Source organism: Microcebus murinus, chromosome 10 (assembly GCF_040939455.1).
Source record: "Microcebus murinus isolate Inina chromosome 10, M.murinus_Inina_mat1.0, whole genome shotgun sequence".
Taxonomy (NCBI): Eukaryota; Metazoa; Chordata; class Mammalia; order Primates; family Cheirogaleidae; genus Microcebus; species Microcebus murinus.
Window position 1 is genome coordinate 49,408,970 of NC_134113.1, and position 25,984 is coordinate 49,434,953.

At 32.3% G+C, this 25,984-nt stretch overlaps 1 protein-coding gene across 1 annotated transcript in view; it reads right to left on the reverse strand.

The window, feature by feature from the left end:
• The window catches only part of ADAMTS20 (ADAM metallopeptidase with thrombospondin type 1 motif 20), a 163,010-nt gene that overhangs the window by 60,475 nt on the left and 76,551 nt on the right, over positions 1-25,984 (reverse strand). Inside the window, exons 16-28 of the mRNA XM_012746250.3 lie at positions 23,646-23,741; positions 20,069-20,235; positions 19,785-19,914; positions 14,880-15,006; positions 13,348-13,558; positions 13,054-13,218; positions 12,367-12,531; positions 11,392-11,511; positions 10,699-10,806; positions 9,685-9,849; positions 9,277-9,567; positions 8,400-8,561; positions 6,949-7,125 (exon numbers count right to left, since the gene is read on the reverse strand). Of these exons, the coding sequence (XP_012601704.2) occupies positions 6,949-7,125; positions 8,400-8,561; positions 9,277-9,567; positions 9,685-9,849; positions 10,699-10,806; positions 11,392-11,511; positions 12,367-12,531; positions 13,054-13,218; positions 13,348-13,558; positions 14,880-15,006; positions 19,785-19,914; positions 20,069-20,235; positions 23,646-23,741 (2,084 nt within the window). The remainder of the gene's footprint in view (positions 1-6,948; positions 7,126-8,399; positions 8,562-9,276; positions 9,568-9,684; positions 9,850-10,698; positions 10,807-11,391; positions 11,512-12,366; positions 12,532-13,053; positions 13,219-13,347; positions 13,559-14,879; positions 15,007-19,784; positions 19,915-20,068; positions 20,236-23,645; positions 23,742-25,984) is intronic.

Genomic DNA, 25,984 nt, shown 5'->3' on the forward strand with positions numbered 1-25,984 from the left:
TTCCATTAAAAAGTGAGCAAAATCATGAACAGAACCATTTCAAAAGAAGATAGACTAAAAGCCAATAAATATATGAAAAAATGTTCAATGTCACTAATCATCAGGGAAATTCAAATCCAAACTACAATGAGATAAAATCTAACCCCACTGAGAAAGGCTTTTATCAAGAGGTCACAAGTCAACCAATGCTGGTGTGGATGTGGAGAGAAAGGAACACTTATACACTGTTGGTGGGACTGCAAACTAGTACGAACTCTATGGAAAATAGCATGGAGATTCCTCAAAGAACTAAAAGTAGAACTACCATTTGGTCCAGCAATCCCACTACTAGGTATTTACCAAAAGAAAAAAAAAAGTAATTTTATCAAAAAGACATTTAAACTTGAATGTTTATTGCAGTACAATTCACAATCACAAAGATGTGGAATCAACCCCATCAATTCATGAGTAGATTAATAAAATGTGGTATATGTATACCACTGAGTTCTACTCAGCCCTAAAAAAAATGAATTAATACTTTTTGTAACAATATGGATGGAACTGAAGACCATTCTCCTTGTAAATTATCATAATAATGGAAAAACAAACACCACATGTACTCATTATTAAATTGGAACTAACTGAACAGCACTCATGTGCACAGATGGAAGTAAAGCACAATCAAACTCAATCAGGTGGGACTGGGGAGGAGGAAAGGGGTGAAATCAAACCTAACATCTACAATGTACACTATCTGGCTGATGAGCACATTTGTAACTTTGTCTCAAGCAATACAAAAGCGATCCATGTAACCAAAACATTTGTACACCCATAGTATTCTGAAATAAAAAATAAAATAAAAATCTGAAGCAAAATTCTCTAAACTTGTTTAAATGGCTTCCAAATATTTCAGTTGCATTGACTTTTAAAGCCATTTGTTAAAATATAAAAATATATTAATAGCTACTTTTCATACTTTTAAAGAACCAAATGACATCATGGAAACTGGAAATTTGTGAGGTAAATTTTAGTTTTTTTTGAATAATTGATATATTGGATTTAAAATCAATTACTAGTATATAACAAGAGCACCCAGTCATAAAACTTTGCTATTATTAGGAGTATTTTTGCAAGGTAATTTTTTCTACTATGAAAGCTATTGAAATAAGTTCTATTTTTGAGTTGCTATAAGACATTGTTGAATCAAGAGTTTAAAACTAATGAAATGTATTCTACCCCTTTTTACAAATGAGATGCTTAGGAAAATAGTTCAGTAAGAGAAAAGTTTGTTACCATCTATGGAATAGTTATATTTAATAATATTCAGACACATTTGTATATGTTGTATAAATCACATAATTTACATACTAGCTTATACAATGTATAAATATATAATAAAATTTATCAGGGCACATTCTCAAACATTTTTATGAGAAATATATAATCAAAAAATTAGAAATCAATTGTCTTGAAAACTATTATTGTCTAAGTGTTGTGATTATGTAGAAACTAATATACAGTATTCTCAAACTAATGAAAGTTGACACATAAAACCTATAAAAAATTTAGGATATCTGAATGTACTAATAGCTTCAATATACAGCACATAGATACTGTAGAACAGTGAGAACAATTTCTTCTAAAAACATCTAAATCTATTTCTAGAGATCCTTAAACATTCGGAAGCATTACGCCCGGGGAAAAAAGAATTACCATAGAAACATGAGCATTTTTCACTTTCTTTAACATGGAAATATATAGAAAAATATGGCCTATCATCATTTCATGTTGAGATATTTTTAAGTTATTTTATATTCTAAATTCTAACTTCACTCAACATTTTAACACATGTCCACACACACATACACACACAGTCTCTCTCATGATCTCCTCATTAATTATCTAAATTTTTCCTAGTCCCTACATTTCAAATCTGCAGGGCCCAAATTTGTCTTCAAAATTATTTTTGGAGCATCATATCTAGGGAAAATTATAAATCCATCTACATTCTCCCTTTTGGTAAGGTATGAAATCCACATGTGCAGAGAAGGTAGATGCTGCAATTATACAAAAACTAAATTATTCTTCTAGAGTAGGAACTTAAGACACTGCCCATCTCTAGCCAGGTTATGATGGAATATCCTACTAGTTTGGGCTTTCTAGAAGGAATTAGTGGTAGAATTATTTTGTTGTCAAGTACAATCCTCATTACTAATTCTTGGATTATTCAAATTTATTAAGCCCCAAAATACTATGGGTCTTCAATATTATTAACCACCTGGTTGTTACTGAAATGGATTGGGCCTGGTTTATGTCTAGTGACTAGCACAATGCCTAATATGTAGTAGATACTCATAATTTGGGGGAGAATCAATACATGTACCCTAGACAGATAGAGTAATAAATATAATAAATGGAAATATCCTATTTCAATGCTTAATATTTCTGATAATTTTAAAATTTATTTAAAAGTAGATTTTCCAACTATTTGCTATGCTTATGTGTCTTTTCCAAATTTAAGAAATAACTTATTACTATAAATGTTTTTACTAAACACTCCACTTTACAAAGTCAAAATAAAGAACTGACAGTTTCTTGAAACCATTTCCCCACACATTACCTTGTTCCCCTGGCTGCTGCCAGCCTTAGGAGAAATGGAGGTAGTAACAACTTTCCTCCTGAGTGCATTTCACCCAAGTGGAAGCTACTGTGGAAGGAGTAGCCCAACCTCTCTGGCTCAGACCCTCAGTGTTCTTTTGATAAACAGACAAACTTCAGATTTACTGGTTGTATGTTGCCAACGACATTCTCATTTCTGAAAGTGCTTCTATTTGTCGCATTCCATCATATCATATTAGAGATTTAGTACAGAATATATTTTTTTCTGCATAATGCTATAGAAGGGCATTTGTAACATTAACTTCCATGTGAGTTGTATTTAACTTAAGCCAGTTTTATTTTGTATTGTATTTAACTTAAGCCGGGGCCTTGTGAAGCATGTGCAACTCACATTTTTTCACCTTGAAAGCCTCAAGAACTATTTCTCCAGTTGCATACAACTCATGCATTGAAAACAATAAAAAATAACAAATTTTTCATTAAGTTAGAAAGGATCATTTTCTTTTCACATTTTTATTCTATTTTTGTAATAATATACCATGGCCCCAAGGGGAAAAAAAATTTTTTTTCTAGTGTATCAGTGTTTTAAAAAAAGAAATACTGGGTGAAAACACCAGAATTAGGAGAGCTCAAGTAGCAAGTTTTCACGTTTAAAAAACAACTTTCTCATTTGTTGTGAGGAAAAACAATCTTTAAGGGAAAATGAAAAAATATATTCTCTTTACTTCTGTTGGATAGTCATCACCCCCAGAACACACTGGAATATACATTATTTGTTTACTAAATATGATTTCACTCTGTGTGGGGAATAAAAACATTATAGAAAAATAAATCACTTCTTAAATAAGACTTACTGAGAAAATATAAATCAATTAATATAAATTTACTTAAAGAGCATTTGCTAGTTCAATTATGTTACATGTAATATCCCTGACTATATATAAATAGGAGAAAAGTAAAACTTTTACTCACCTTTTAAAGATTATCTTGATCAAAAGCACATCTATTTTAACTTACTAAATAAATTTGTTTACATTATTTTTATTCACTGTTTATAATATGTGAAAAGAAAAATATAAAAATCTCTAATATTTAAAAATTGATAACTAAACAATATATCTTATACTTTTATAACCCAGTGTTAGTATCTAACAGGAATATTATCTTTAAAAATAGCAGTAGTTTATACCTGTACTAAGTAAAATTATGAAAGCATACACTATTCAACAATTAAATGTTTAATAAAGGAAATTAACAGTTTGTTATTTAAGAAAAATACCACCAAAGATAGGAGGCATTCATTACAATACAAGGTCTGTTCAGCAACTTAAAACATTTTAGGTACTGAGCTAAGGAGTAAAGATACAACATACATATGAATTATGCAAAGCACAAAGCCACAACACATGTCATTAATAAACAAGGGTTAAAATACAATCATTTCACATTGACCAGTCACAAAAATGCAGTCATTAAATTAACAGACATAGGTTAAGATTTATTTATTCCTTTTGTTATTACAGCACAATACTTTCTACAACACGAAAATTTGAATGTATTCTTACAACTTTCTATAATATTTTAAGTGATTTTGCACTTCATATTTTTTATTTTGCTTTAAAATGAAAAATGCTTCTGAGATTTCATGTGATTAATTCATACACATGCACACACATACTCTCTTAATTTTCTAACTTAGTCAACAAGATCTGCTGAAATTAAAGTTATCCATGAGAGACTATTAACCTTGTATGTTGATAAGAGGTATTCCAAAGTTTGGCTAACATGTACCAACACTGACAGAGGTAAAAGGTTATATCTTGTTTTTGACAACAAAACTTCAGATCCCTTAGACCCTTTTAATATAAAAGGCTAATTTAATGATAAATATTCTTCATATTAACAAAAATTCAGGCACTCAAATGATATATATGTACTTAATACATATAAAAAAGTAAATAAATAAGTTTGTAAAAATTCTGATATAAACATTTATTGTTATTTTTAAAACTTCATTTTCAATTTATCAAAACAAATTACAGTTCTTCACTAGTGCAAAGACTGAATTACTCAATAAACTCCTTTTGGAATAGATGCATTAAACAATGAAGAATTCTGTACTTCTGTTTATTTTGTAATTTGTAGTTATCATTTTCTTGGTTGTTTTTGTGAGGTTGAAAAAGTCATCTATGCATAGGACTTTAATGAACATTCAGATTTTTCACTTGTGACATCATGTATATACAAAATAGCATAACACAAATATATTGGAATATTGTATTAGATACATTCCAACACAACATATAAACATTGTATGAATGTCATAGTGGACATGTAGACAAGGTTGATAAACCTTAATATGTTGTCAAATATCAAACAAAAGATAGAAAACATCTAAAATTGACACAAAAGGAATTATTTGTAATTTTAATATTCTATAAAACTTTAAGTACATTTTTATGTTAAACTTAAAAAGCAATATAATGCTTATTAGAACAGGGGTCAGCAAACTTTTCTCAGAAAGGGCCAAGTAACAAATATTCCAGGCTTTGTGAGGCACCCAGTCTCTATTGCAACTAATCAACTTTGCTGTTGTAGTGCAAAACCAGCCATAGATAATACATAAACAAATGAGTATAATTGTGTTCCAATAAAGGTTATTTACAAAAATAGACAATGGTCCACATTTGGTCCATGGACCACAGTTTGCTGACCCCCGAAATAGTACAAAACCAAAGACATTAGTAAATGTTTAATGCTTTGTGAATTAAAGTCATGAATGGGTAGGGAAAATAAAGCATTTGTGTTCAGACACAAATGCCATTTCAACTCAATCTCTAATTAATGATTAGGATTCTGCTTTCCTAACTGGGGCAAAATTCCAGGAAGGTATTCCATAGCCTTATTAAGTACTAGGCTTATAAACTAAAACCAATAAAATGAAAAAAGAAAAAAATCCTGCAACAGAGATTAGTAAGGAGAAAGTGAATTTCCAATCTAAGATGGCTAATAAAAAATATCTTTTTATGGTGAGTTCTTACAATATTTCAAATCTCCCCAAGTGGATTGTTAAATCCATAGGGATAAGAAATATGATTATCTCTGTAGCACAGTGTCTAGGATATAGTAGATGGTTAGCAAACATTTATTAAATAAATATGTGAATGCTTTCCATGGCAAAATATGTTTTTGTTAGTTTTCACAAAGTAATGGTCCTCTGAAATAACAATTTTACTTTAAGATCCTCCTATAAAGTTAAAATGTTCTGTTGCTTTATATCATGTCAGACTTTGATATGATGATGAATTCCAGCCTGAATCAGAGCTTGAAACGTGAAACTCGAGTTTACATCTCATTGTAATGGTTTGAGTTGGGCAGAACAAAACAAGTGCAGGCTTCAAGGGTTGGTTATAAAACTGAAGTTGTAATTATTTTTCAAATAAAGAACTGTTTAAATTTATAAATTTAATAAATAGATTATCAACTCAAATCAGTTTTTCACCTAACAGAAATGAACTTGGTTGTTCATGATTTGGAAGGTAAATGGTGATTAAAATGGTAATTTCAATATAGTTATATATTTATTGTTTCCCAAACACTCAATATTTGAAGAATATCAAATAGAGAACCATTAATAAAAACTTTGAGTTTTATCTATGGCTCTGAAAAAAAACCCAGAAAATTAAAATATTCCCAACCTGCAGTAACTCCACACAGTGGAAGAAATACATACTCATATAAATTATTATATAAATCATACTTTTCCATGATGTATGTAACAAACTATAAACAATTTACCTTATGTAAGTAAATTTCTCTATCTTTTCTTTAATATAATATTTTCACATTTCCAAACAAAATAAGTTTAACAATGACAAAAAATAAGTTTTAAAGAATGTTATTTGGTTTTTGAATCAGTTATTGGACATTGACAGACAAAAGCCACATATAATTATATACTCAAACAAGACACAGCCTTAATTTGCCATTGTTACAAGCACAATGTTAACAATATGTACAAATGTAAATAATAAAACATATCTGATTAATTGAGGGCAGGCTAAGGATGTAATAGCGAAAAATATTTCCATTAGAATAGTGCTGTGGTTCAAAATTCACATATAAAAAATAAATACATATAAAATTATATATATTACAGTACTTGAAATTGAATGGATTCCTCTTCCAAACTATCAAATTTAATAACACAAGCCAAGATGGCTAATGATCTTATTTTATAAAAAATTAGAGAAGATAAAGTATGTGCGTTCCACAATTTATAAAGAGAGAAAATTAAAATAAAAGGGACAAAGATAAAACAAAATAAAAAAGATAAGAATACTATCGTACCGATTTCCATGGTCCCCGATGCCATGATACATCATCAGGGCAAGCATGCACATGACACTGTACTACACTAGGTGGCTTGTTTAAGACTTCACAGTTGTGTTCTTGTGACATTTGACCATTGGGAAATTGACATACTACAAATCTTGATTTTATTCCTCCTCCACATGTTTGTGTACACTAAAAACAAAAATAGGAGAATTCAAGACTATGTGGCTTTAAAAAGAATATTGTACGGCTTTATTCAATGTTTAAATATAATTAGTGATGTCAAAATTTAAACTTTATCACTTCTTCATAATTCTCAGCATTTCTGCCTGGGTAAAAAATAAAAGTTCTACTTCTACAATTTAATAAATTGACAAGATTTTGAGAGTTAGTACCATGAGATATTTGAATAAGATATTAAGTATCTATAAGATACTGTTGGCAAGATAACCCAGAAACAAAACTGATTTACATAAGTGATAAGTATTAATTACATAAAGTATGGTATACAATCAATAGATTACTATGTAGCTATGAAAGTTAATAAGATAGGTTTAATTTTATAAACATGAAAATATGCTCAGTATATATTATATAAAAACAGTAGGTAACAAAGCAACATATATAATATAAACCTACTTCTAAAACCCACACAGAACAAAAGTCAGATAGAAAATATACCAAAATGCTAAAAGTCATCTCTATTTTTCATATGATTTGAATTTTCAAAATGAACATGTATAAACTCAAAAATAAAAAAAATTAATTTTAGAAAATAGTAAAAGTATATTTTAAAAAAGTATTTGATATTTATTAGCACCTGGTCAGAATGTACCTTTAAATAATGATTTCCAAACTCCTTATGAAGAGAAATTATGTGCTAAAAATCATTAAGAAAAAATATTTGACTAATTACATTAAGTGATTTATTTCATTCATCCAAAGATAATATAAATCTTTTTCTTATTCTTTCCCATTCCAAATTATGGGGGAGATCACTATTCAAAATGACTGTTTTAAAAATAATCTTTATATTTCCAATGCCTAGAGAGTGCTAGTACATGAAAAAAAATGCTCAATAATTGACAACTCTCTGGCTCAAAGAAAAAGATCCACCAAATGAATGATGTAGCAATAGGAGAAAACATGCTTTATATTTCAACCTAATTTTCTATTTTTATATCAACCTAATTTTCTAAGTAATTAAAATAATAAATTAATTTTAGAAAGATAGTACTATTTAACAAAAATATTGACTAGCATACTAAGTTCTGTTCAAAAATCTGGAGTAATACATACATTTATCACGAATGAGTGTCTTAAACCATGACAATACATCTGTTAAAAGAACATGGTTTTAATCACTCAATTAAAAAAATCTTTTTATATACAGTATAGTGAAGGGCTTTACTTTTGGTCTTCAGAGATGTAATAATCTCATAAGTTTAGGACATATTTTGACTTACTTCTCCCCAGTTTCCGTAATTCCACTGTGGACAAGGTCCCGAATCACAGTGCTTTGACTCCGGGGGCTTGGAGGCTGCATCACAGTAACTGGCACTTTGTCCATTTTCATCCTGGCAGACTACCACCCTGCGCTGAAGACCTCCAGCGCAACTGCTAGAGCACTAATGAGGACAAAACAAAAAAATACAAACTGCACATTCCACATCATGAGTTTTCATGGTGAAAAATCAAACTCCATATAAGAAATCTCCTCATTGGAATCACAATTTGAATTGAGGAAATCTGTCAAAACACTTAAATTTTACTGGGGGCTTCATTAGAATTTGTTGATGAAAAGGTGAAGCTTTTAGGCTTGCATTAGGAAGTAATTTTCTCCTTAAGTAAAAATAAAGTTTCAAGGTCTTAACCATGAAGGAATAAAAACAAGTGTTAAATTACTTAATTTTGACATTGGTATTTCTCTTTGTTTTGTATCATTAATCTCACGTGAAATATAAACTACAATTGTACCTTTTGTAGTTTATCATGATTTTTCACCAGCTTATTGCATTGCCATCACAATAATTTTTTTTGTCTTGAGGTGTTTTTTTATGAACATTTATATTCTTACCTCTTGAAGGCTTTTCTTTTGTTTTTATTATAATGAACTCTAACTAGATTGTTTTAAAGTGCATTCCTCTGTAATCATAACATCACATTAGTATATAATTTAATAAGAACTCTGGGGATTTGTAATCTGCATCAAAAATGCTCAGTCGTTTTAAGATTTAAACTATTTAGCATTTAAAGTATTTGACATCATCATATACAGATCTGTTAAAACGATGTAATATAACAAAATTATAAAATTACTATAACTCAATAAAGATGGCTTACTGATCCCCATGGTCCTGTTCTCCACTGGTTTCCTCTGACTGAAGGATGGGCCTCCTGATTTTGATTATCTTCAGGTTTGTGAGTTAATGGAAAATTCCTGCCTGGAAAATGGCTTGGTTGCTCAGAAGAACTCGGAAAGTGGCTGTATGTGGGCGGGCACACTGCCAGGTTACATTCTTCTTCTATCAAAGGGCGAACGCTGGGGTCACAGTAATTCTCGTCAATTGGCTGATGGTAGTTGATGCATAAAACTTGTCGAGTTGTTTTCCCATGTCCACAGGAAGCTGAACACTGATCAAAAATTTAGCCAACATATACAGTGTAATATACTACATTAATAGTATATTATAGGTCAAATACTGTATTTAAATTTTTTTATTTCCATTTTTTTCTCATAAGAATACTTACAGGTGACCAATTCCCTGCTTGCCACTCTCCACAAGGGCTAAAACAGGCAGATATTTCAGCAGGTCGGGGTAAGTGGGCACAATATGATTCATCTGCTATTCCATCATGAGCATCACGACAGCTTACATAGCGGGCTTGACTACCTCTTCCACAAGACACAGAGCACTTAAAAAAAATCAAATTATACTGAGGTGTCATATAGTACCAACTCTATGTCCCTTACACATAGCTGTTACATTTCTAAACCATCAAGTTTCTTGAGAATATTAAATTATAAATAGTATCACCTGGCATCACTTTTGAATAGAATAAAGATCAGGTAGTAAAGATCCCAATCAGTTTAGATCATAAATTTTGCATATAATATATAATAATTTGAATTATATATGAATACAATGATTTAAAATCACGCTTAGTTATTTGCTAAAATTAAAGATACTGAAAACATTTTAGGTAAGAGAATCTTAAGATGTCATTAAAAATAACTGATTCAGCAAATGAGGTACCATAAAAAAAAACTTTGATAGACCTAAGTTTTAGACAGAATGGATATGATTCGATAATTAAAATATTCAGAGAATATGTGAAGCTTAAAGATATTTATACTAAAGCAAGGTGTATACTCCACATACATTAAAGCTTTCAGTTTAGAATAAAGCTTTTAGTTTAGAATTTTCAAACATGAGAATGTTTGTAGTATAAATAAAAGCTGATAAAGGCCTAACCTCACATGTACTTCTCTTAACAACCTGTGACATAAGTAGTATTATTATTCCTATTTTGTGGATTAGAAAATAGACTCAGAAAACTTAAATTTCTAGTCCTGAGAAAGGCAGCTCTTGAAAGGCAGAGAAGGACGTAGCTATTAATTCCTAATTTTGATGCTTCTTCCATAGTATCAAAATACCTGAGAATGAATACATATGCTAATGTGTCAAATCTTCAGCAACCATTTTGTTGATGTCAAACACCTCCGTAATGGAAACACTACCTCTCGTAAAGAAATTCACTTACGGGGGTCCAAGAACCATGTCGCCATTGTGCTATCTTTCCTGTGGGAACAGCTGGTAATGAAGTGGCCCCAATTTTAGAAATAATTGGGCAAGGTGTAACTACACAGTCCTGATCAAAAGAAAAATGAATCTGATAAAACATCAATTAATCATTCTGATTTATATTTAACCCAATATTTCATTTCTTCTCCCATATGTTTAATTCAAGAACAGTGGCATACTAAATTACAAATAGGTGATCTAAAGGTTTTCATTTTTCAAAAGTACAAAGTACAGTATTGTCAAGTGCTAGCAGTGTATAACAACTCTGAATCCTAAAGTCTAGGTCATCCTGTCTAATGACTATATAGGAAAAGAGCAGTAGTCTTTTAAAAATGCTGCTCAGCTGAAACATCCTGAATAAGCACAGACTTCTACCTTAAAAACCACAACATACTTTAGAAGTTCATGATATTCAGAATAATAGATATTATCCATCTTCTGAAATTCAAAGAATGGAAATACAGATGAAGAGTAATACATTTCATTTATAAAGCTGGCAAACCAGAGAATGATAAATCCCCCCATCCTCACATTTTTAAAGGCATATAAGTTTAAGTGGGAAAAAATACAGAAAGAAATAACTTTAACACATCAAAAGTCTTCCTATTTCATAAACTTTTTTGTTTATAACCCAAGAAGAGGTTTCCCTTACCTGCTTGTCCCTTGGGCGACTGACTCCATGGCACTCAGTGTCATCTAACACTGAACCAAATAGCTCACTGACACATTTAACAGCACGCATCTGATACCCATGTCCACATGTGGCTGTGCACTGAGAGAATATAAATAGATATAAAAAAATTGTTTTTTCAAAAATTACATAAAATCCTATTTTCTTAATGAACACACAGTTAATAATATACTTTTAGTAGATCTTTTTATGAGTCCATTTTAGGAGACTCAAGACTTAAAATGAATAAATTCAATCAATACGCATATTTATTCAAATTTATTATGTAGATATCAACAAAATATTGAAATTAACCAAACTGTACAATTATTATTGTATTCTAAAAAGTTATCATATGAAAATATCAGTAGAAGCCTGATATTTTAGAGGTAGAGTCAATACAATTTAGGAAAACAAAATACTTTTCTCTACCTGGTGTACACATGTCATTTAGTATTCCAAGTAAATTTCAAAGAGATAAAAAAGGAATAGTGTATGGTCAAGTTAAAGGGAAGATGAAAGAAGGTTTCCTTTCAACTGTGGTAACCTCCACAGAATAATCACTTTCATTCAGCCTGACCATTGCTTATCCTACAGATTCCTAGCTGCCTGCTTGGCAAAATTTATAAACATTGCCTACTCTAAATACAGTGAAGATATCAAGTTAGACACAGAACATGGAAATATTTATAGTTTAAACAAAGCTGGTAAGAGCATAAATCTGTGGCATCTTGGTTAACAAAAATAAGTTCAAAAGAAAAACTGAAATATTTAGTACAGCTAAATTAGCAGTACTGTCAACATTTTGCAGATAAAGACTCACATTTCAGGGGTATTTTTCTAATAAACCAAGCCAAATTTCATCACATCCACTAAGGGAGGAGTAAATATATCACAAGTTTTGTGCCATTCTGCGAATATGGATCAAGTTAAGAAAAATGCCTATCCTATACTTACAGAACCCCATGGTCCTACTTGCCAGGAAGCACATGTATAAAGTTCACACGGCCTCAGAGATTCAGGTTTAGTACTTGGATTACAGAAGCCATCACTCAAATGATCCTCATTCAGCTGACACCATACCTGCCGCTGCTTTGTGCCTTTTCCACATGTAACAAGACACTGTAAGATACAATTGATCATTATTTATTTGTAGTAGTAGTCAACACAAATGCCTTAAAAATGATGCAATGATCAATCTGCATATTAAAATATAGTTGAAAGATCACGCTTAAGTGCATTTTCCCTCATTCCTCCAGAGATATTCAGAGTAAAATCAGGAACAGCACCATCCCCCACACCCCCACTGCCAGCTTCTGCTGCTAAAGTCCCACTGAAACAACCATTTGTCCTAGAAACAAAGGTGCAAAACTAACTTTGGAATAAGTACATATCTCAGCCTGCTGTGGATCCTGGCACTTTCTTATGAAAATGATTATAGATTAAACATCAGTTATAATAATTGCTAGTCACATACAGTAAATAGTTTAAGGACATACCATTTTATAAATTTTTGATTGCCTTGATAATAAAGTTATTTACAAAATGATGAAATAATCTTAAATATTTTTGAATAAAGTCTGATGGCAAAGCTTACCTAACACAGTATTATAACAGTTCTAAGCCTCATGTGTTTAATGTTACCTCACTCCACTCACTAGTAGCCCAACTTGGACAGGAAAACTCATTGCAATTCTCTATCGTCACTTGGGAAAGTTCTTGGCATTCTGTGTCAGCAAGACGGTGGCCAAAATTATTTATACAATAAGATTCTCGAGACCTTTCTCCTCCTCCACAACTCCTAGAACACTGATTGAAAAAAAAAAAAAGTGGTAATTAATGGGGAAAAATTAGATTTTTAACAACTTGTCACTTCAGAGTGACAAATATTTAATCAAAAAAAGGGAGACTTTTCTTAAATAATTATTTTTATTGTACCTGAGACCATTCTGAATAGTGCCATTTTGTTAAGACACAGTCACCATGGCATGGTTCTCGGGTAGGAGGTTTAAGCTGGTCAGCACAGTAGTGGTCATCTACTGGAACAGTATGTCCTTTATGAATGGAATACTTCATGCAGTGGACGTCCAAGGACCTATATCCTTGACCACACTGGGATGAGCATTCACTTTTGCCAATGATGTGCCACCTAGAAAAAAAATTCTTATTATACTTACAAGGTATCCTAATACAATTTAAAAATATTTAGAGAAACTCAGGCATATGATTCAATTTTACAAATTCTAAGAGTTGGTGGACAAGCCACCATAAAAATGGGGCCAGTCTGATTAAAGCTGGAGAAAGGGAGGCAGCACTGTATCTACTGACCCTGACATTTGGAGGCAGCTTGGCAGGTATGTCCAAGGAACTTCAAAACCTTTGAAAACAGCTAGGTTAGACCAAGATTACCCAATTACTTAGTGGCAGATTTAAAACTATAACTGAAAATATCTGATTACCAATCAAGTAGTCTCTCTCTATGTAACCCTTCTATAGTACTCTAATTTATGAACAGGAAATATATGGGAATTTGACTACATCAATAAAGGTAAAGCCTCTATAAGTTGGTAAACTAGTTTTTGTGAAGCATACCACACTATCTCATTTATTCTTGTAATCTTATTTAGACAAGTGTACAGGGAAAATATGTTTTCCACAAGTAAAAATACTAGTTTTAGCCAAATTATCCCAATTTGTAGTCTAGCAATCTATCAGACAATGTGAGTATACCAGGATAACAAAGCATAGAATTTGCAGTGCAACTTTACACAGGCAGTCCTACCACTACACTTTTGCTATATGTTTTCAAACAACATCATAAATATATAGAAATTCTCATCCTTGCTGAGTGAAAGAGGTCTGGCCATCCCTGAATGTTAAAATCACTTGCTACAATGCAAAAAAAAATATTTGAAATATGGGGATAGTATGCTTTGTGTCACTCCAAGACCAATCCCCAAAAATCTCCAAATGACAAGAAATTTAGGTTAGAAGTGATAATATCCTTGCCATGATTTAGATCAATTTCCTTAAAGTTTAATGGGAAAAATACTGATAAAATATCAGGGAGATAAATCCATTTATTCTCCAATCTTCAAGCTTCAGAAGTTCATTGGTTCATCAATTCAGTGAGAACTACAGAATCATGCTACATTTATTGTTTTGGATCTTTATACCACCAATTTTCAGATTAGAGTTTACCTGCATTTATTTTATAGACAACATTGCTTCCATTTTCTACAAAAAAAATGTTAAGTCTAGGTATTCAGCAAACACTACAAATAACAATTCATACCAATTATGTACTGAGTTTCACCCTAAATTAGTGAGCGTGAAATTTTATAATGGCAGGGGCAGACAAGGGGTATTAGTTACATATCTGCTCTGTGTCTGGTACTGTGCTAGATGTTTTAATTGGAGCTCACTTATTAGATTTAACCTGGTTACATTATACATTATTTCTCTTTTACCTTAGTTCACAGTCTGTATTGCACCTTTCAGTAACAAACAATGGAAGTGGCAAGTGGTCACATCTTTGATCAGACACAACCATACGATCACTCTTACGTATGCAGGTAATTTTTCTTCTATGAAGACCTTGGCCAAAGTCAAATGAAAATTAAAAATGAAAGGAAAATTCACATAAGTAGATGTTCCATAATTACTTAATTCTGCTAATAGCTTAAAGGAGTCAACTAAGCAAGCAAAAATTTCCAACACAACATACAGGATATGCTAGTACATTAGTTTTTATAATACACAAACTGCATCCTGAATGATTGAGGAGTTTGCTTAGTGAAGAGACCCAAGGAAGATGGGACAGGTATGCAGCAGAAAGAAATTCATTATACCTGAGAGAGTGATTGTTGGTGGAGAATTGAATAGCTAAGGACAGCACTAATGCTATTATATAATACACTATATTGTTACCCATTATTTTTTTTTTTTTGCCCTTTTCCTGTAAGAGAATTGCACATAGCTACTTGTTACAACATTACAGTAACTTCCTGTGGAAGAAGAACTCCTCTCTGCTCATTGGCATTAGGCTTGTATCACCTGTAAGGTAATGTGACCTATTCCAAACCCAATCAACTCTCTTTCCCTTTTCCAGAACAGTATTTTCCAGATAGGGCTGATCGTTCAGCCTGGAATCATGAATGAAAACCACATAGACAGACAATAGAAAGATCGGTGGTTGCCATGGGTTGTGGAGGAAAGAGGGCAGGATAAACATGTGAAGCATAGGGGATTTTTAGTGGATAGATGTCATTATACGTTTGTCAAAACTCACAGAATTTACAAAACAAAGAGTACCCTAATGTAAACTATGGATTTTAGTTAATGCATCAAAATTGGCATATAAATTATACACATGTGCCACACTAATGTAAGATGTTAATAATATGGGAATTGAGGGGGATTGGGTGAAGGAAGAAGGAAACTTTCTGTACTTTCTGCTCAATTTTTCAATAAAGTTAAAACCACTCTAAAAAATAAAGCCTATAAATTAAAAAAAAACAAAAACCTGACATGGATGTAGATACCAAGTTGGAGCACCGCCACAGCCAATTAGCAGACAAAACATGGTATAAGCAAGAAATAAATCTTTGTTGTCCTAAGGCACTGAGATTTGGCCATTGTTTGCATGCAGCATAACCACAGCAAAAGCAAATTAAGAGAAGTGGTCATAATGGACCAGAGTAGTTTGAACTTCACACTTTCTGCAACAGGGAGATAGTAAAACCTTTAAGCAGTCAGCAACATGATCAAATTTTTGTTTTATCTCAGTTCAACTCTGTATTTCCAGTTAACTAAACGTGAACATGTATGTTTATCTCCACTCCTTCCTAAATATCCTTTGAAATAACTATAAAGAATTTTGAAAAGGCATAAACCTAAAAGAAAAAAAAAAGAAACACAGAAGGGAAGAAAATGAAATTATGAATATGAAAAGTAGATGGAAATAACTATTTAACAGAGCCAAGGAAGATGAAACCTAAGCCTGCAAAGTGGGAAAGTAAATAACAAACAAACCATTCATGCCTTAGAATCCAAGAAAAGCCCAGGAATGAAAAACACCAGGTTGCTCTGAAGGGGTGAATGTGTGAGAGGTAGACCTGAAAAAACAAATGGTTAGACCACTACCATTCTAGTTGAGAGCGGCACTGTCCAATAAAAACAGAATGTGAGCCACATATGTATTTTTACATTTCTAGTAGTAGTTACATTAAAATGTAAAAGGAAAGGTAAAATGAATTCTAATATCATTTATATTTAACCCCAAATATCAAAAAATATGGTCATTACAATATATTATAAAAAATTATTAATATATTTTATATACTTTTTTCATACTAAGTCTGTCAAATCCAGTGTGTATTTCACACTTATAGCACATTTCAGTGGACTAGCCACATGTGGCTAGTGGCTACCATACTGGTCAGCATAGCTCTAGAAAAGGTGAACTTGAGGGCACAAGACACAGTGAGGACAGGTGGGGACACAGTGTGCCAAAATGAGGTAAGTCAAGGTCTCTACATTGAATGATAAGGTCCTGGCCCACTGGGCTCTCCATCTCTCTCTGGCCCCAAGCCATCTTCTGTTATCCTGCAGCCTTCTAAAGACCATCAGAAGATAAGAGAATTCCTCTCTTGGGGGACTGTTTAGCACAAGAAGAAAGATCAACTGACAATGACATTTGGGGCTTGTCCCCAGTGACGTACAAAAAGGCTACTTAATGACCCAATTACTCCATAATGAAGCCACTAGTTGACTTTCCTGACCCACAGGACTTTCATCAGCATTTCAGTATTTCTTAAAAATGAACAAACAACAAAGGATCAACAGACATTTTAGGAAAGCCTCTAACATAAAAGAAGGTAAAGTAAACAAAAACAAAATAGAACTAGGTTGAAACACATATAAGGCAGGGAGAAGAAAACTTAAAGACTATAATTAATATCCTCAGAGATATAATAGAAGGTACTGTATTCTTGAAACAAAACCAAGATGTTATGAGATGAAACATTAAGAACACAGTGAAACTGAGAGAAGAAATTAGAAAATAAATGATCAGTTTAGGAGGTTGAACATCCAAATAATACAAGTTTCAAAAAGGTAGAGGAGAAAAACTAATGTGAGGAAATTGCCAAAGAAATAACGCGATGAAATTTCTCAAGACAAAGAATCTGTGTTTCCAAATTAGAATGGCATCCTAATTACTTAGAAAAATTGATTTAAAAAGTCCAAATTAAGGCACATTGTCCTGACATTTCACACCACTAGAATTAAAGAGAGGATCCACAAAACTTCCAGAATAGAAAGTGCCACAAACAAGTACAGGAAATTGGAAAACAAACCTTTCAAAATTCTAAAGAAAAATAATTTTAGAATTTATGCCAGCTAACTATCAATTGAGCATGAGAACAGAATAATGCCATTTTCAGATATAAAAGGTCTCAAAAAACTACTTTCTTTCTCAGAATAGTACTGAGGGATATGTTCCACTCAATGAGGGAAGAAACCCAAAAAGTGGAATTTATAGCATTTGGAAAGTAGGAAATCAACAAAGATCAAAGGGATTTCCCACATTAATAATGAAGGGAAGTTTCAAGTTGACAGTCATTATAACCAACCTAAAAAGCAACACAAACAAATTACAGCAAGAGAAAAGAGGGCCACGGTAGCAAAAGATAAAAAGTGAAGAAAACTGAAACTGATATATTAAATAATATGCTTGAAAAATATTAAGACAAAATGCATTGTTCTGAGAAGTTTGGGGACTGATAATTTTCAGCACACAGAAACAAACAAGCCTGAGAGAATCATAAAGTTACACCAAAAAGGGAATAAAATCATAATACACTATGTGGTAAAATAATTAATAGTTCCTTTTCCCCTGCATATGATTAAGAGACTTCTCCTGGTTTTGAATCCCAAACCATCTCTCACCATGTTTGTCCAAATTCCCATTTTCAATCCAGTTATTCTTTACTTGGTGTATTCATCGCATTTTAGAATGTTCCTTCATTCTCCTGTTGCTTGACTTTGCCCTCCTAGCGCCCCATATCCACGGCCACAGACGAGCTTACCCACTGAATGCTGGAATGCTGGTCCCAGCTCCCAAAACTCCAATTCTCTTCTGTAAAGTATATCCAGGGCCTGTCTGTCAAAACGAATTCTTCCTTTTTCTATGTTACCAAAGCTCTTTGTGTTTTCCCTATAACGTTTATCCCAGGTGACCTCGCATCATCTCCTGCTGTATCCCTCCACTCAGACACTGCCCAAACAGTAACGGGAGCACCTGCTCCCACACACTCATGTTGGGCAGCACTGTCCCAATACCACAGGACCATGGCTGTGCCTCTTCCTGAATTGGGCACCACAGTTCCTTTGGCACCTTGTCAGGTCAGTCTGTTCAACTGTCCTTTATATTCTCATCATCTGTGCTCACTGCCTCTAGCCACCCACTTTCTATCACAAGTTCATCTCCAAATTGTCCTGAGCTGCCGTCTCCTCTGACCCACTGCTCCTCTAATTCCCACGTCTTTTCTCAGGTCTCCATGAAAACTCTTCTTCCAATCTATACAAACTTCTTCATCTTCAATCTCCTCACAAACTGCTCCTTCCAACTTTTTTGTAGTCTGCTTTGTGACTATCTATAGCCTTGTACTTACCATTTTAAATTAAGATACCTACTCATGTATCTGTTTCATCCACTACAGATTTTAAAACCTGAATGTAGAATTGGAGGTTTATTATTATTATTAATAATATGACACAAAGTATTCCCTCAATAAATGTGTACTGCATTGAACTAACACTGTATTACACAATTAAGCATCTCTAATTACAGTTGGCACAGACTCCAGTCTTCACACTTTCCCCACTGTAAATTTCCCTGCTTTTCCATTGCCCACTCAACTCCCTTAGTTATTCATGCCATCAGTACAAATATATTTTCTCGTGGTCAGGAAAGAGAAATAAAAGAATGAAGGAATATTTGATATATCAACACTAAAGGAATAAGAAAAAGAGTATGGAGATGAGTGAACAAAGGGCAGGTATTTCACCAGGAAGCAGGATACTAGTTAGAGAAACCTACTGTGGCTATGAACAAGAGAATGAGAATGGGGAAGGAAAGCAGCAATAATGGTGAATGGGGAAAAGGGTGGTGTTAAATGAGCTGTTAAGTATAAGAAACAGAAAGATTCAGTAAAGAGAAAAGTAGAAAAGGAAAGAGATGGGAAGCTTTGTTATGACTGTGCATGTGTGTGGACAGTGGGGAGGACTTAGGCATCCAGACTTAAAAGTACCCCAAATGACACCACCATCCAGTCATACTTTTGTCTGTTATTTAATTAAGACCAGTGTACCTTGACACATTTTGGTACAGTCTTGCCATGGCCCATACAGATCCCATGTGAACAGGTCACTCCTCTCTTCCATCGGGATACTGAAGGAGTAACGTACATCAGGATTGTATAAATTGCCCACACACAAGACCTAAATAAAAATACAAAGAAACATACAATTAATTCATAAAAGATAAATTCTTAAGACATCATTTTTTATATTCAATAATAAATGTTAAACACGTAGCCAGTGGTTTACTAAAATGATTGAAGCTAAGTCTTATTAATGACTACTGAGAATTCACCTGCAAAGTAAGTTCTTCTTCTAGTCGATCAGTACTATTAATTCTTTCAATTGAGTTGTTTGATCCACTATATTCAAAAATAGCTCCTCGTACATTGATTTCCTTTTTTGACATACTCACAACAAAATTCCCATTCAAAAGAAAATTCCCTTGAGTGTCAGATAATGCTGTAAAAGAATAAAATATTACTCATGAAATAGTAATATCAGTCAACAGGACAGAAAATACTTTATTTATTTATTTATTTTTAAAGAAACAGGGTCTCACTCTATGGCCTAGGCAGCTGGGATACAGTGGCATGATCACAGCTCACTGCAGCCTTAAATACCTGGGCTCAAGCAATCCTCCTGCCTCAGCCTCCTGAGTAGATGGGACTACAGGTGCACACCAATATGCCTAGTTAATTTTTTTATTTTTTGTAGAGATGGCATCTTGCCATGTTATCCTGGCTGATCTCAAACTTTTGGGCTCAGGAGATCCTCCTGTCTCAGCCTCCCAAATTACTGGTTTACAGGCATAAACCACTACAGCTGGCCTACTTTAAGTTTTTAAATTCAAATCTTCTTTAAAGAATCTAAATATAAATTAAGCAAATAAATTATATTTTACTGTAATGTGGGATCTCACCTATAAGTAGGGAAACTTCAGCATATCAGCCAAAGATACTAAAATAAATTTATCCTATACTTTTCTATCTGAGAACATCATCTTCTTCCATGATTCATGCAACTCAGAAGGGACATACAGGAAGTGCAAAAGCAGAAAGAAGTCAAAGCCCCAGCAGACAGATTACTTAAATTAATCCCACTCATCAAATGGTAGGGAAAGAACAAACAGCCAGGCTGCTACAACATTCCATTTATGCTTATCTTAGAAAAAGTACAAAGCTTTAAAACTCTAGGGTCAATATTCTAAAAGGCCATACAATGTCTATACTATTCTCCATACAAATGTCTAGATCTTTCATAGAGAGGCACTCTATCACTGTTGATACATATGTGAATATCTGGTTTTCAGAATACTCCTCTTACCTCCCTATCTGTTCATGCCTTCTTCTTGTTCTCTCTTTCCCATGGGAAGGTATTTGATATGACTGTAAAATATGTTTATGTGTGTATATTTATATACTATACAAATATAAAATAATATAGCATGTATTAATAATTTGTTACTTTTGAAATACAAAATTACATGGTGTCCATAGGAGTTTGGTAGTAAAAAGACAAATTTGGGTGTTAAAAAAATGGGTTTTTTGGCCGGGCGCGGTGGCTCACGTCTGTAATCCTAGCACTCTGGGAGGCCGAGGCGGGCGGATTGCTCAAGGTCAGGAGTTCGAAACCAGCCTGAGCGAGACCCTGTCTCTACCATAAAAACAGAAAGAAATTAATTGGCCAACTAATATATATAACATAAAAATCAGCCAGGCATGGTGGCTCGTGCCTGTAGTCCCAGCTACTCGGGAGGCTGAGGCAGGAGGATTGCTTAAGCCCAGGAGTTTGAGGTTGCTGTGAGCTAGGCTGATGCCACGGCACTCATTCTAGCCTAGGCAAGAAAGCGAGACTCTGTCTCAAAAAAAAAAAAAATGGGTTTTAGTTCAAGTTGTTTCAATTGACAGCTATGTAATAATCTTGGACAAACCTCTTGCTCAGTTTCCTAAACTGCATAATTTCCATAAACTGCAAAATTTCTATGTCACAGGTTTTTAATCAGGATCAAATTTGGAAAATATTTGTAAAATTTATGTGTAAATTATAAAGTATTGTGCTATATATGTTTAGCTTTCAGGAGGATGTTTAATATTTAACATTTTATACTAAGAAAACCCTCGTATTAATCAAATACTTTTTTGCTTTTCAGTGGAAAAATAACCTTTTTGGTAAACATTTGTTAGGCATTCTGGGAAATCTTACTTAAAGCATACAAATCACCTATGGCTAAACTTCCTAATAAATACAATAGCCATCTGAAAAAGCAATTTGGTGTTTTTGTGTATATGTGTACTAGTATAACTGCCATTATATATTACATTGAATTCAATGAATAACAAATAAAGTTCTATATTTATCCTATGAAATAGAAATTCCTCTATGTAAGAACCTGTACTTTATCAAAAGTGGATAGGCATATTTGAAGGATTACTGGTTACATTAAATCTAAGAGAAATAAAACCTTATTGAGGAAAAAAATCTCCATATATTCACTACTTTTAGTCATCAAATTTTATAAATATGTTTTAAGAATCTCTTCTATTGATGTCACATGTTTATTTTACTCACTTCAAATTAGACTTTATTTCCATTTGTAGTTTTCTTATGAAATATATTGATACTTTATTGGTGAAAATACATTTCTAATTTTTAAACTTGAGAAAAACCTGTGGTCCAGTCCTAGAAAGATACATGTATCTACAGTTGGAAACTGAGAGATCTATTAAATTATTTATCTACAATATGATAGCATATATCTATATACATATATGTACCTAGGGAATATTTTTAACAAAAGAAAAAGAATTCTAGCTAAATGTAAAAGGATAATCAAAATATTTACATTTGATTTTCTTTGGGAAATTTTTTGCAATTTTTATTGAGGTGAAATTGATATAACATAAAATTAACCATTTATAAATGAACAATTCAGTGGCATTTGATACATTCACAATGTTCTACAACCACCACCTCTACCTACTTCCAAAATTATTCATCAGCTCAAAAGGAAACCCTGTGCCCATGAAGCACTTGTTCCCTTTACATTTAACTTTGTAGTGCCAAATGTGATTTCTGAGATAAGCTGTTCACTATAGATTCAGACTGCCAGTTATACACAGTAGGTGTTTAGGTCAATATCGCATATCTTATTGATACTTTCCCAATTTCAGCTCTGCACCATCAGCCACCTACTTCAGCTTGGTGAATTATACATAAGTCAGCATTAAGATATTTCTTATACAGAAGGAAAAGATTTGTGAAACATTCTTTTCATATTTGTGCCTTAATGAAATTCTTTAAGTCTGAAAGCTAATTTCTAAAAATAAATGCCACGAATTAAGTTCATACTCTAGAAATACCTAAAAGACAATATACTGTCACTATATTCATTAATATATAACAATGTAAAAACCACACTTCTTTTTATGCCTTTTTTTAAATACAAGAACTTTTTAAAAACTGTATTTAAACTCTTTTTCTACATGGTAAAAACATTTAAGATAACCATTTAAAACATCTAAGTTCAAAGAGTTCTATAATTAATATTATATAAAAAGATTCAAGAAAATTTTATTCTAAATACGCATGCAACTAATAGAATATAACCTTTGGTTATCTAAAATTCTTTTATGGAGAAAAAAGTAAAAACAAATTTATTTTTCAGAATTTCATTCAGCGTTCTTTTAAAAGGATATATTTTGCTTAAGAACATATGTATAAGGAGTCAGATAACCTAAGCTTAGTATGAACCGAAATTGCATGTTTGCTCAAGGGACTCTTGTTGCCTTCTAGGAATTTACATCAACCACAGACCTCCATGAAATTGTACATGAACCACATATTGGCTGCTGTTTACTAGGAATGTTTACCAAGGTAGTTGTCATCTTCTGGTTTTCCAGAATAGCTGTGCTGAAGAACGTCAATGTTTGTTGCTCCTGAGGGAATCTTTACAACAACATTATAACCTGCAATATAATTTTACACATGTTAAAATTCATAAAAAGCAGATGGCCTAGAGGTTATTACTGCTGAATAACTGAAAAAATATGAATAGCATAGTCAGACTAACTTTCATTGTATCTTTAAAAAATGATATAGTGGTTATTCCTTTTGAATCAATGCTTTACACAAATTACTAAGGATTGAGAAAAAATGCTTGTTGTCTATAAACATACAGAGTCTGGGATTCTTAACTTTTCCTATTTTTTCCTTCTAAAATTCTTAATATTAAAATGGTATAAAGCTAATGTTTTAGCTCCTTAGATACTTAATACACATATTAATTTCTAAATTTGACTAACACTCTTACATGAAAAAAATCAGGATTTCCCATGCTATTCACAAATCCAGGAGAGAGCAAAATAATTGGTCATAGCTATATGTTCACAGAGATTCAGTGAACAGCAAAATAATGAAATTTTTAAATTTCATTATTGAAAAAATAACCAAAAAAAGCAAAAAAGTTTTTTCTGAAGCTTTTAGTTCATAGTATGAGCAGGAATCTCTTTATGTACCCCTAAAATTTGACATTATTTTTTAAAAGGACACTAACAAGCTTACTATGAAAAAAATAAAAAGTTTACTCAACTGAAGAAAGTAATAGTTCTATTTTATGAGACCAAATTCAGCAACATTTGTACTGCTCAAAATAGGAAACACTATATCAAATATATATCAAATAAGAAAAAAATGTTTTCCCAACATTTAAAATACTCATATTACATAGTTATCCCAATACTCTCAGGTTTTAAGGATATAGTTAATTGTGCTCTAGTATTATTCTAAGGTTTCCCCCTGTTTGATACATGAATAAAAGGAGTTGTAATTTTTCTCATATATTAACTTTGATAAATATGGAATGAACTTAAAAAGTTTTAAAAGTCCTTAAATTTACAACTCTGATATCAGATTACCTTGAATATTTTTATAGCAGCCTTATTTATATTTCCTTAAGGCATCACATTTAAACACAGGTTATAAATGGTTTGATGATTTTGAAAATATCATATGCATAGTGGTTCTAGGTTATCGATCTACAAGAATAATTTTAATTCATCTCTTTTTCATTATAAAATATTTTCACCTACTACTTCTACTATTTTTGTCTTTGCTAGTATAGTTTTTCAAGAAAGCAAGCCATAAATATGAGTAAATTTTTAAAAATGTGATATATGTATACCATGGAGTATTACTCAGCCATAAAAAATGGTGAACCATACATTTTGTTACCTTTTGTAACAACCTGGATGGAACTGTAGACCATCCTCTTAAGTGAAGTATCTCAAGAATGGAAAAACAAACATCATATGTACTCACTATTAAATTGGAACTAATTGATCACCACTTGTGCACATATGGTAGTAAAATTCAATGGAATTCAAGCAGGTGGGGGAGGCAGGAGGCGACTGGTAAACTCACTCCTAACAGGTACAATGCACACTATATGGGTGATGGACACATTTATAAATTTGGCTCAAACTTTACAAAAGCAATTCATGCAACCAAAATGTCTGTACCTTATAATATTTTGAAAGGGAAGAAAGGAAGGAAAGAAAGAAAAGAAAGAAAAAAAGAAAGAAAAAGAGCAAGCCAGTCTAAGGCATTGCAAAGATTATAAGATAAAGACTACCACCAGGGGGCAGAAATGTGACAAATGCTATTCTGATCCTGTAAATGAGTTAACACCTTTTCTCATTTGCAAATTGATTAATTCACAGTACAATTTTCACAGAATTTTGGACATGTGGTTTTATCGTGGAAAACAAAATTTTCAGTGAATTTAGTACTGTTGGTTATAGAGGAGAATCAAACATGTGTGGCTCCCACAAACTAATGAATAATAACTAGGAAAATAGTATATTCAAGTCATCTAGTAACTAAGATTCATATGTATCACTAGAGTGTAAAATGTCCAATACTTTTCATATAGATAAAAAATAAACTGAGTTTTAAATTACACAGCTTTAATTGAAACCACTAATACTAACTGTTCAAAAATATGTGAACACAATTTAAAGCTGAACAATGAGACATAAAAAATAAAATTTAATTTTTAAGGAAAGTTTTTAGAGGTCCACTTTTACTTTCTTTTATTAAAAAGTGTTTGTAGAAAAAATTTTAGAATGGAAAATATCTGATACATTCCTATAACATTTTGAAGAAAAATAAATTTACGGTCAACAAATATCAATTACATCTGTGATCCACA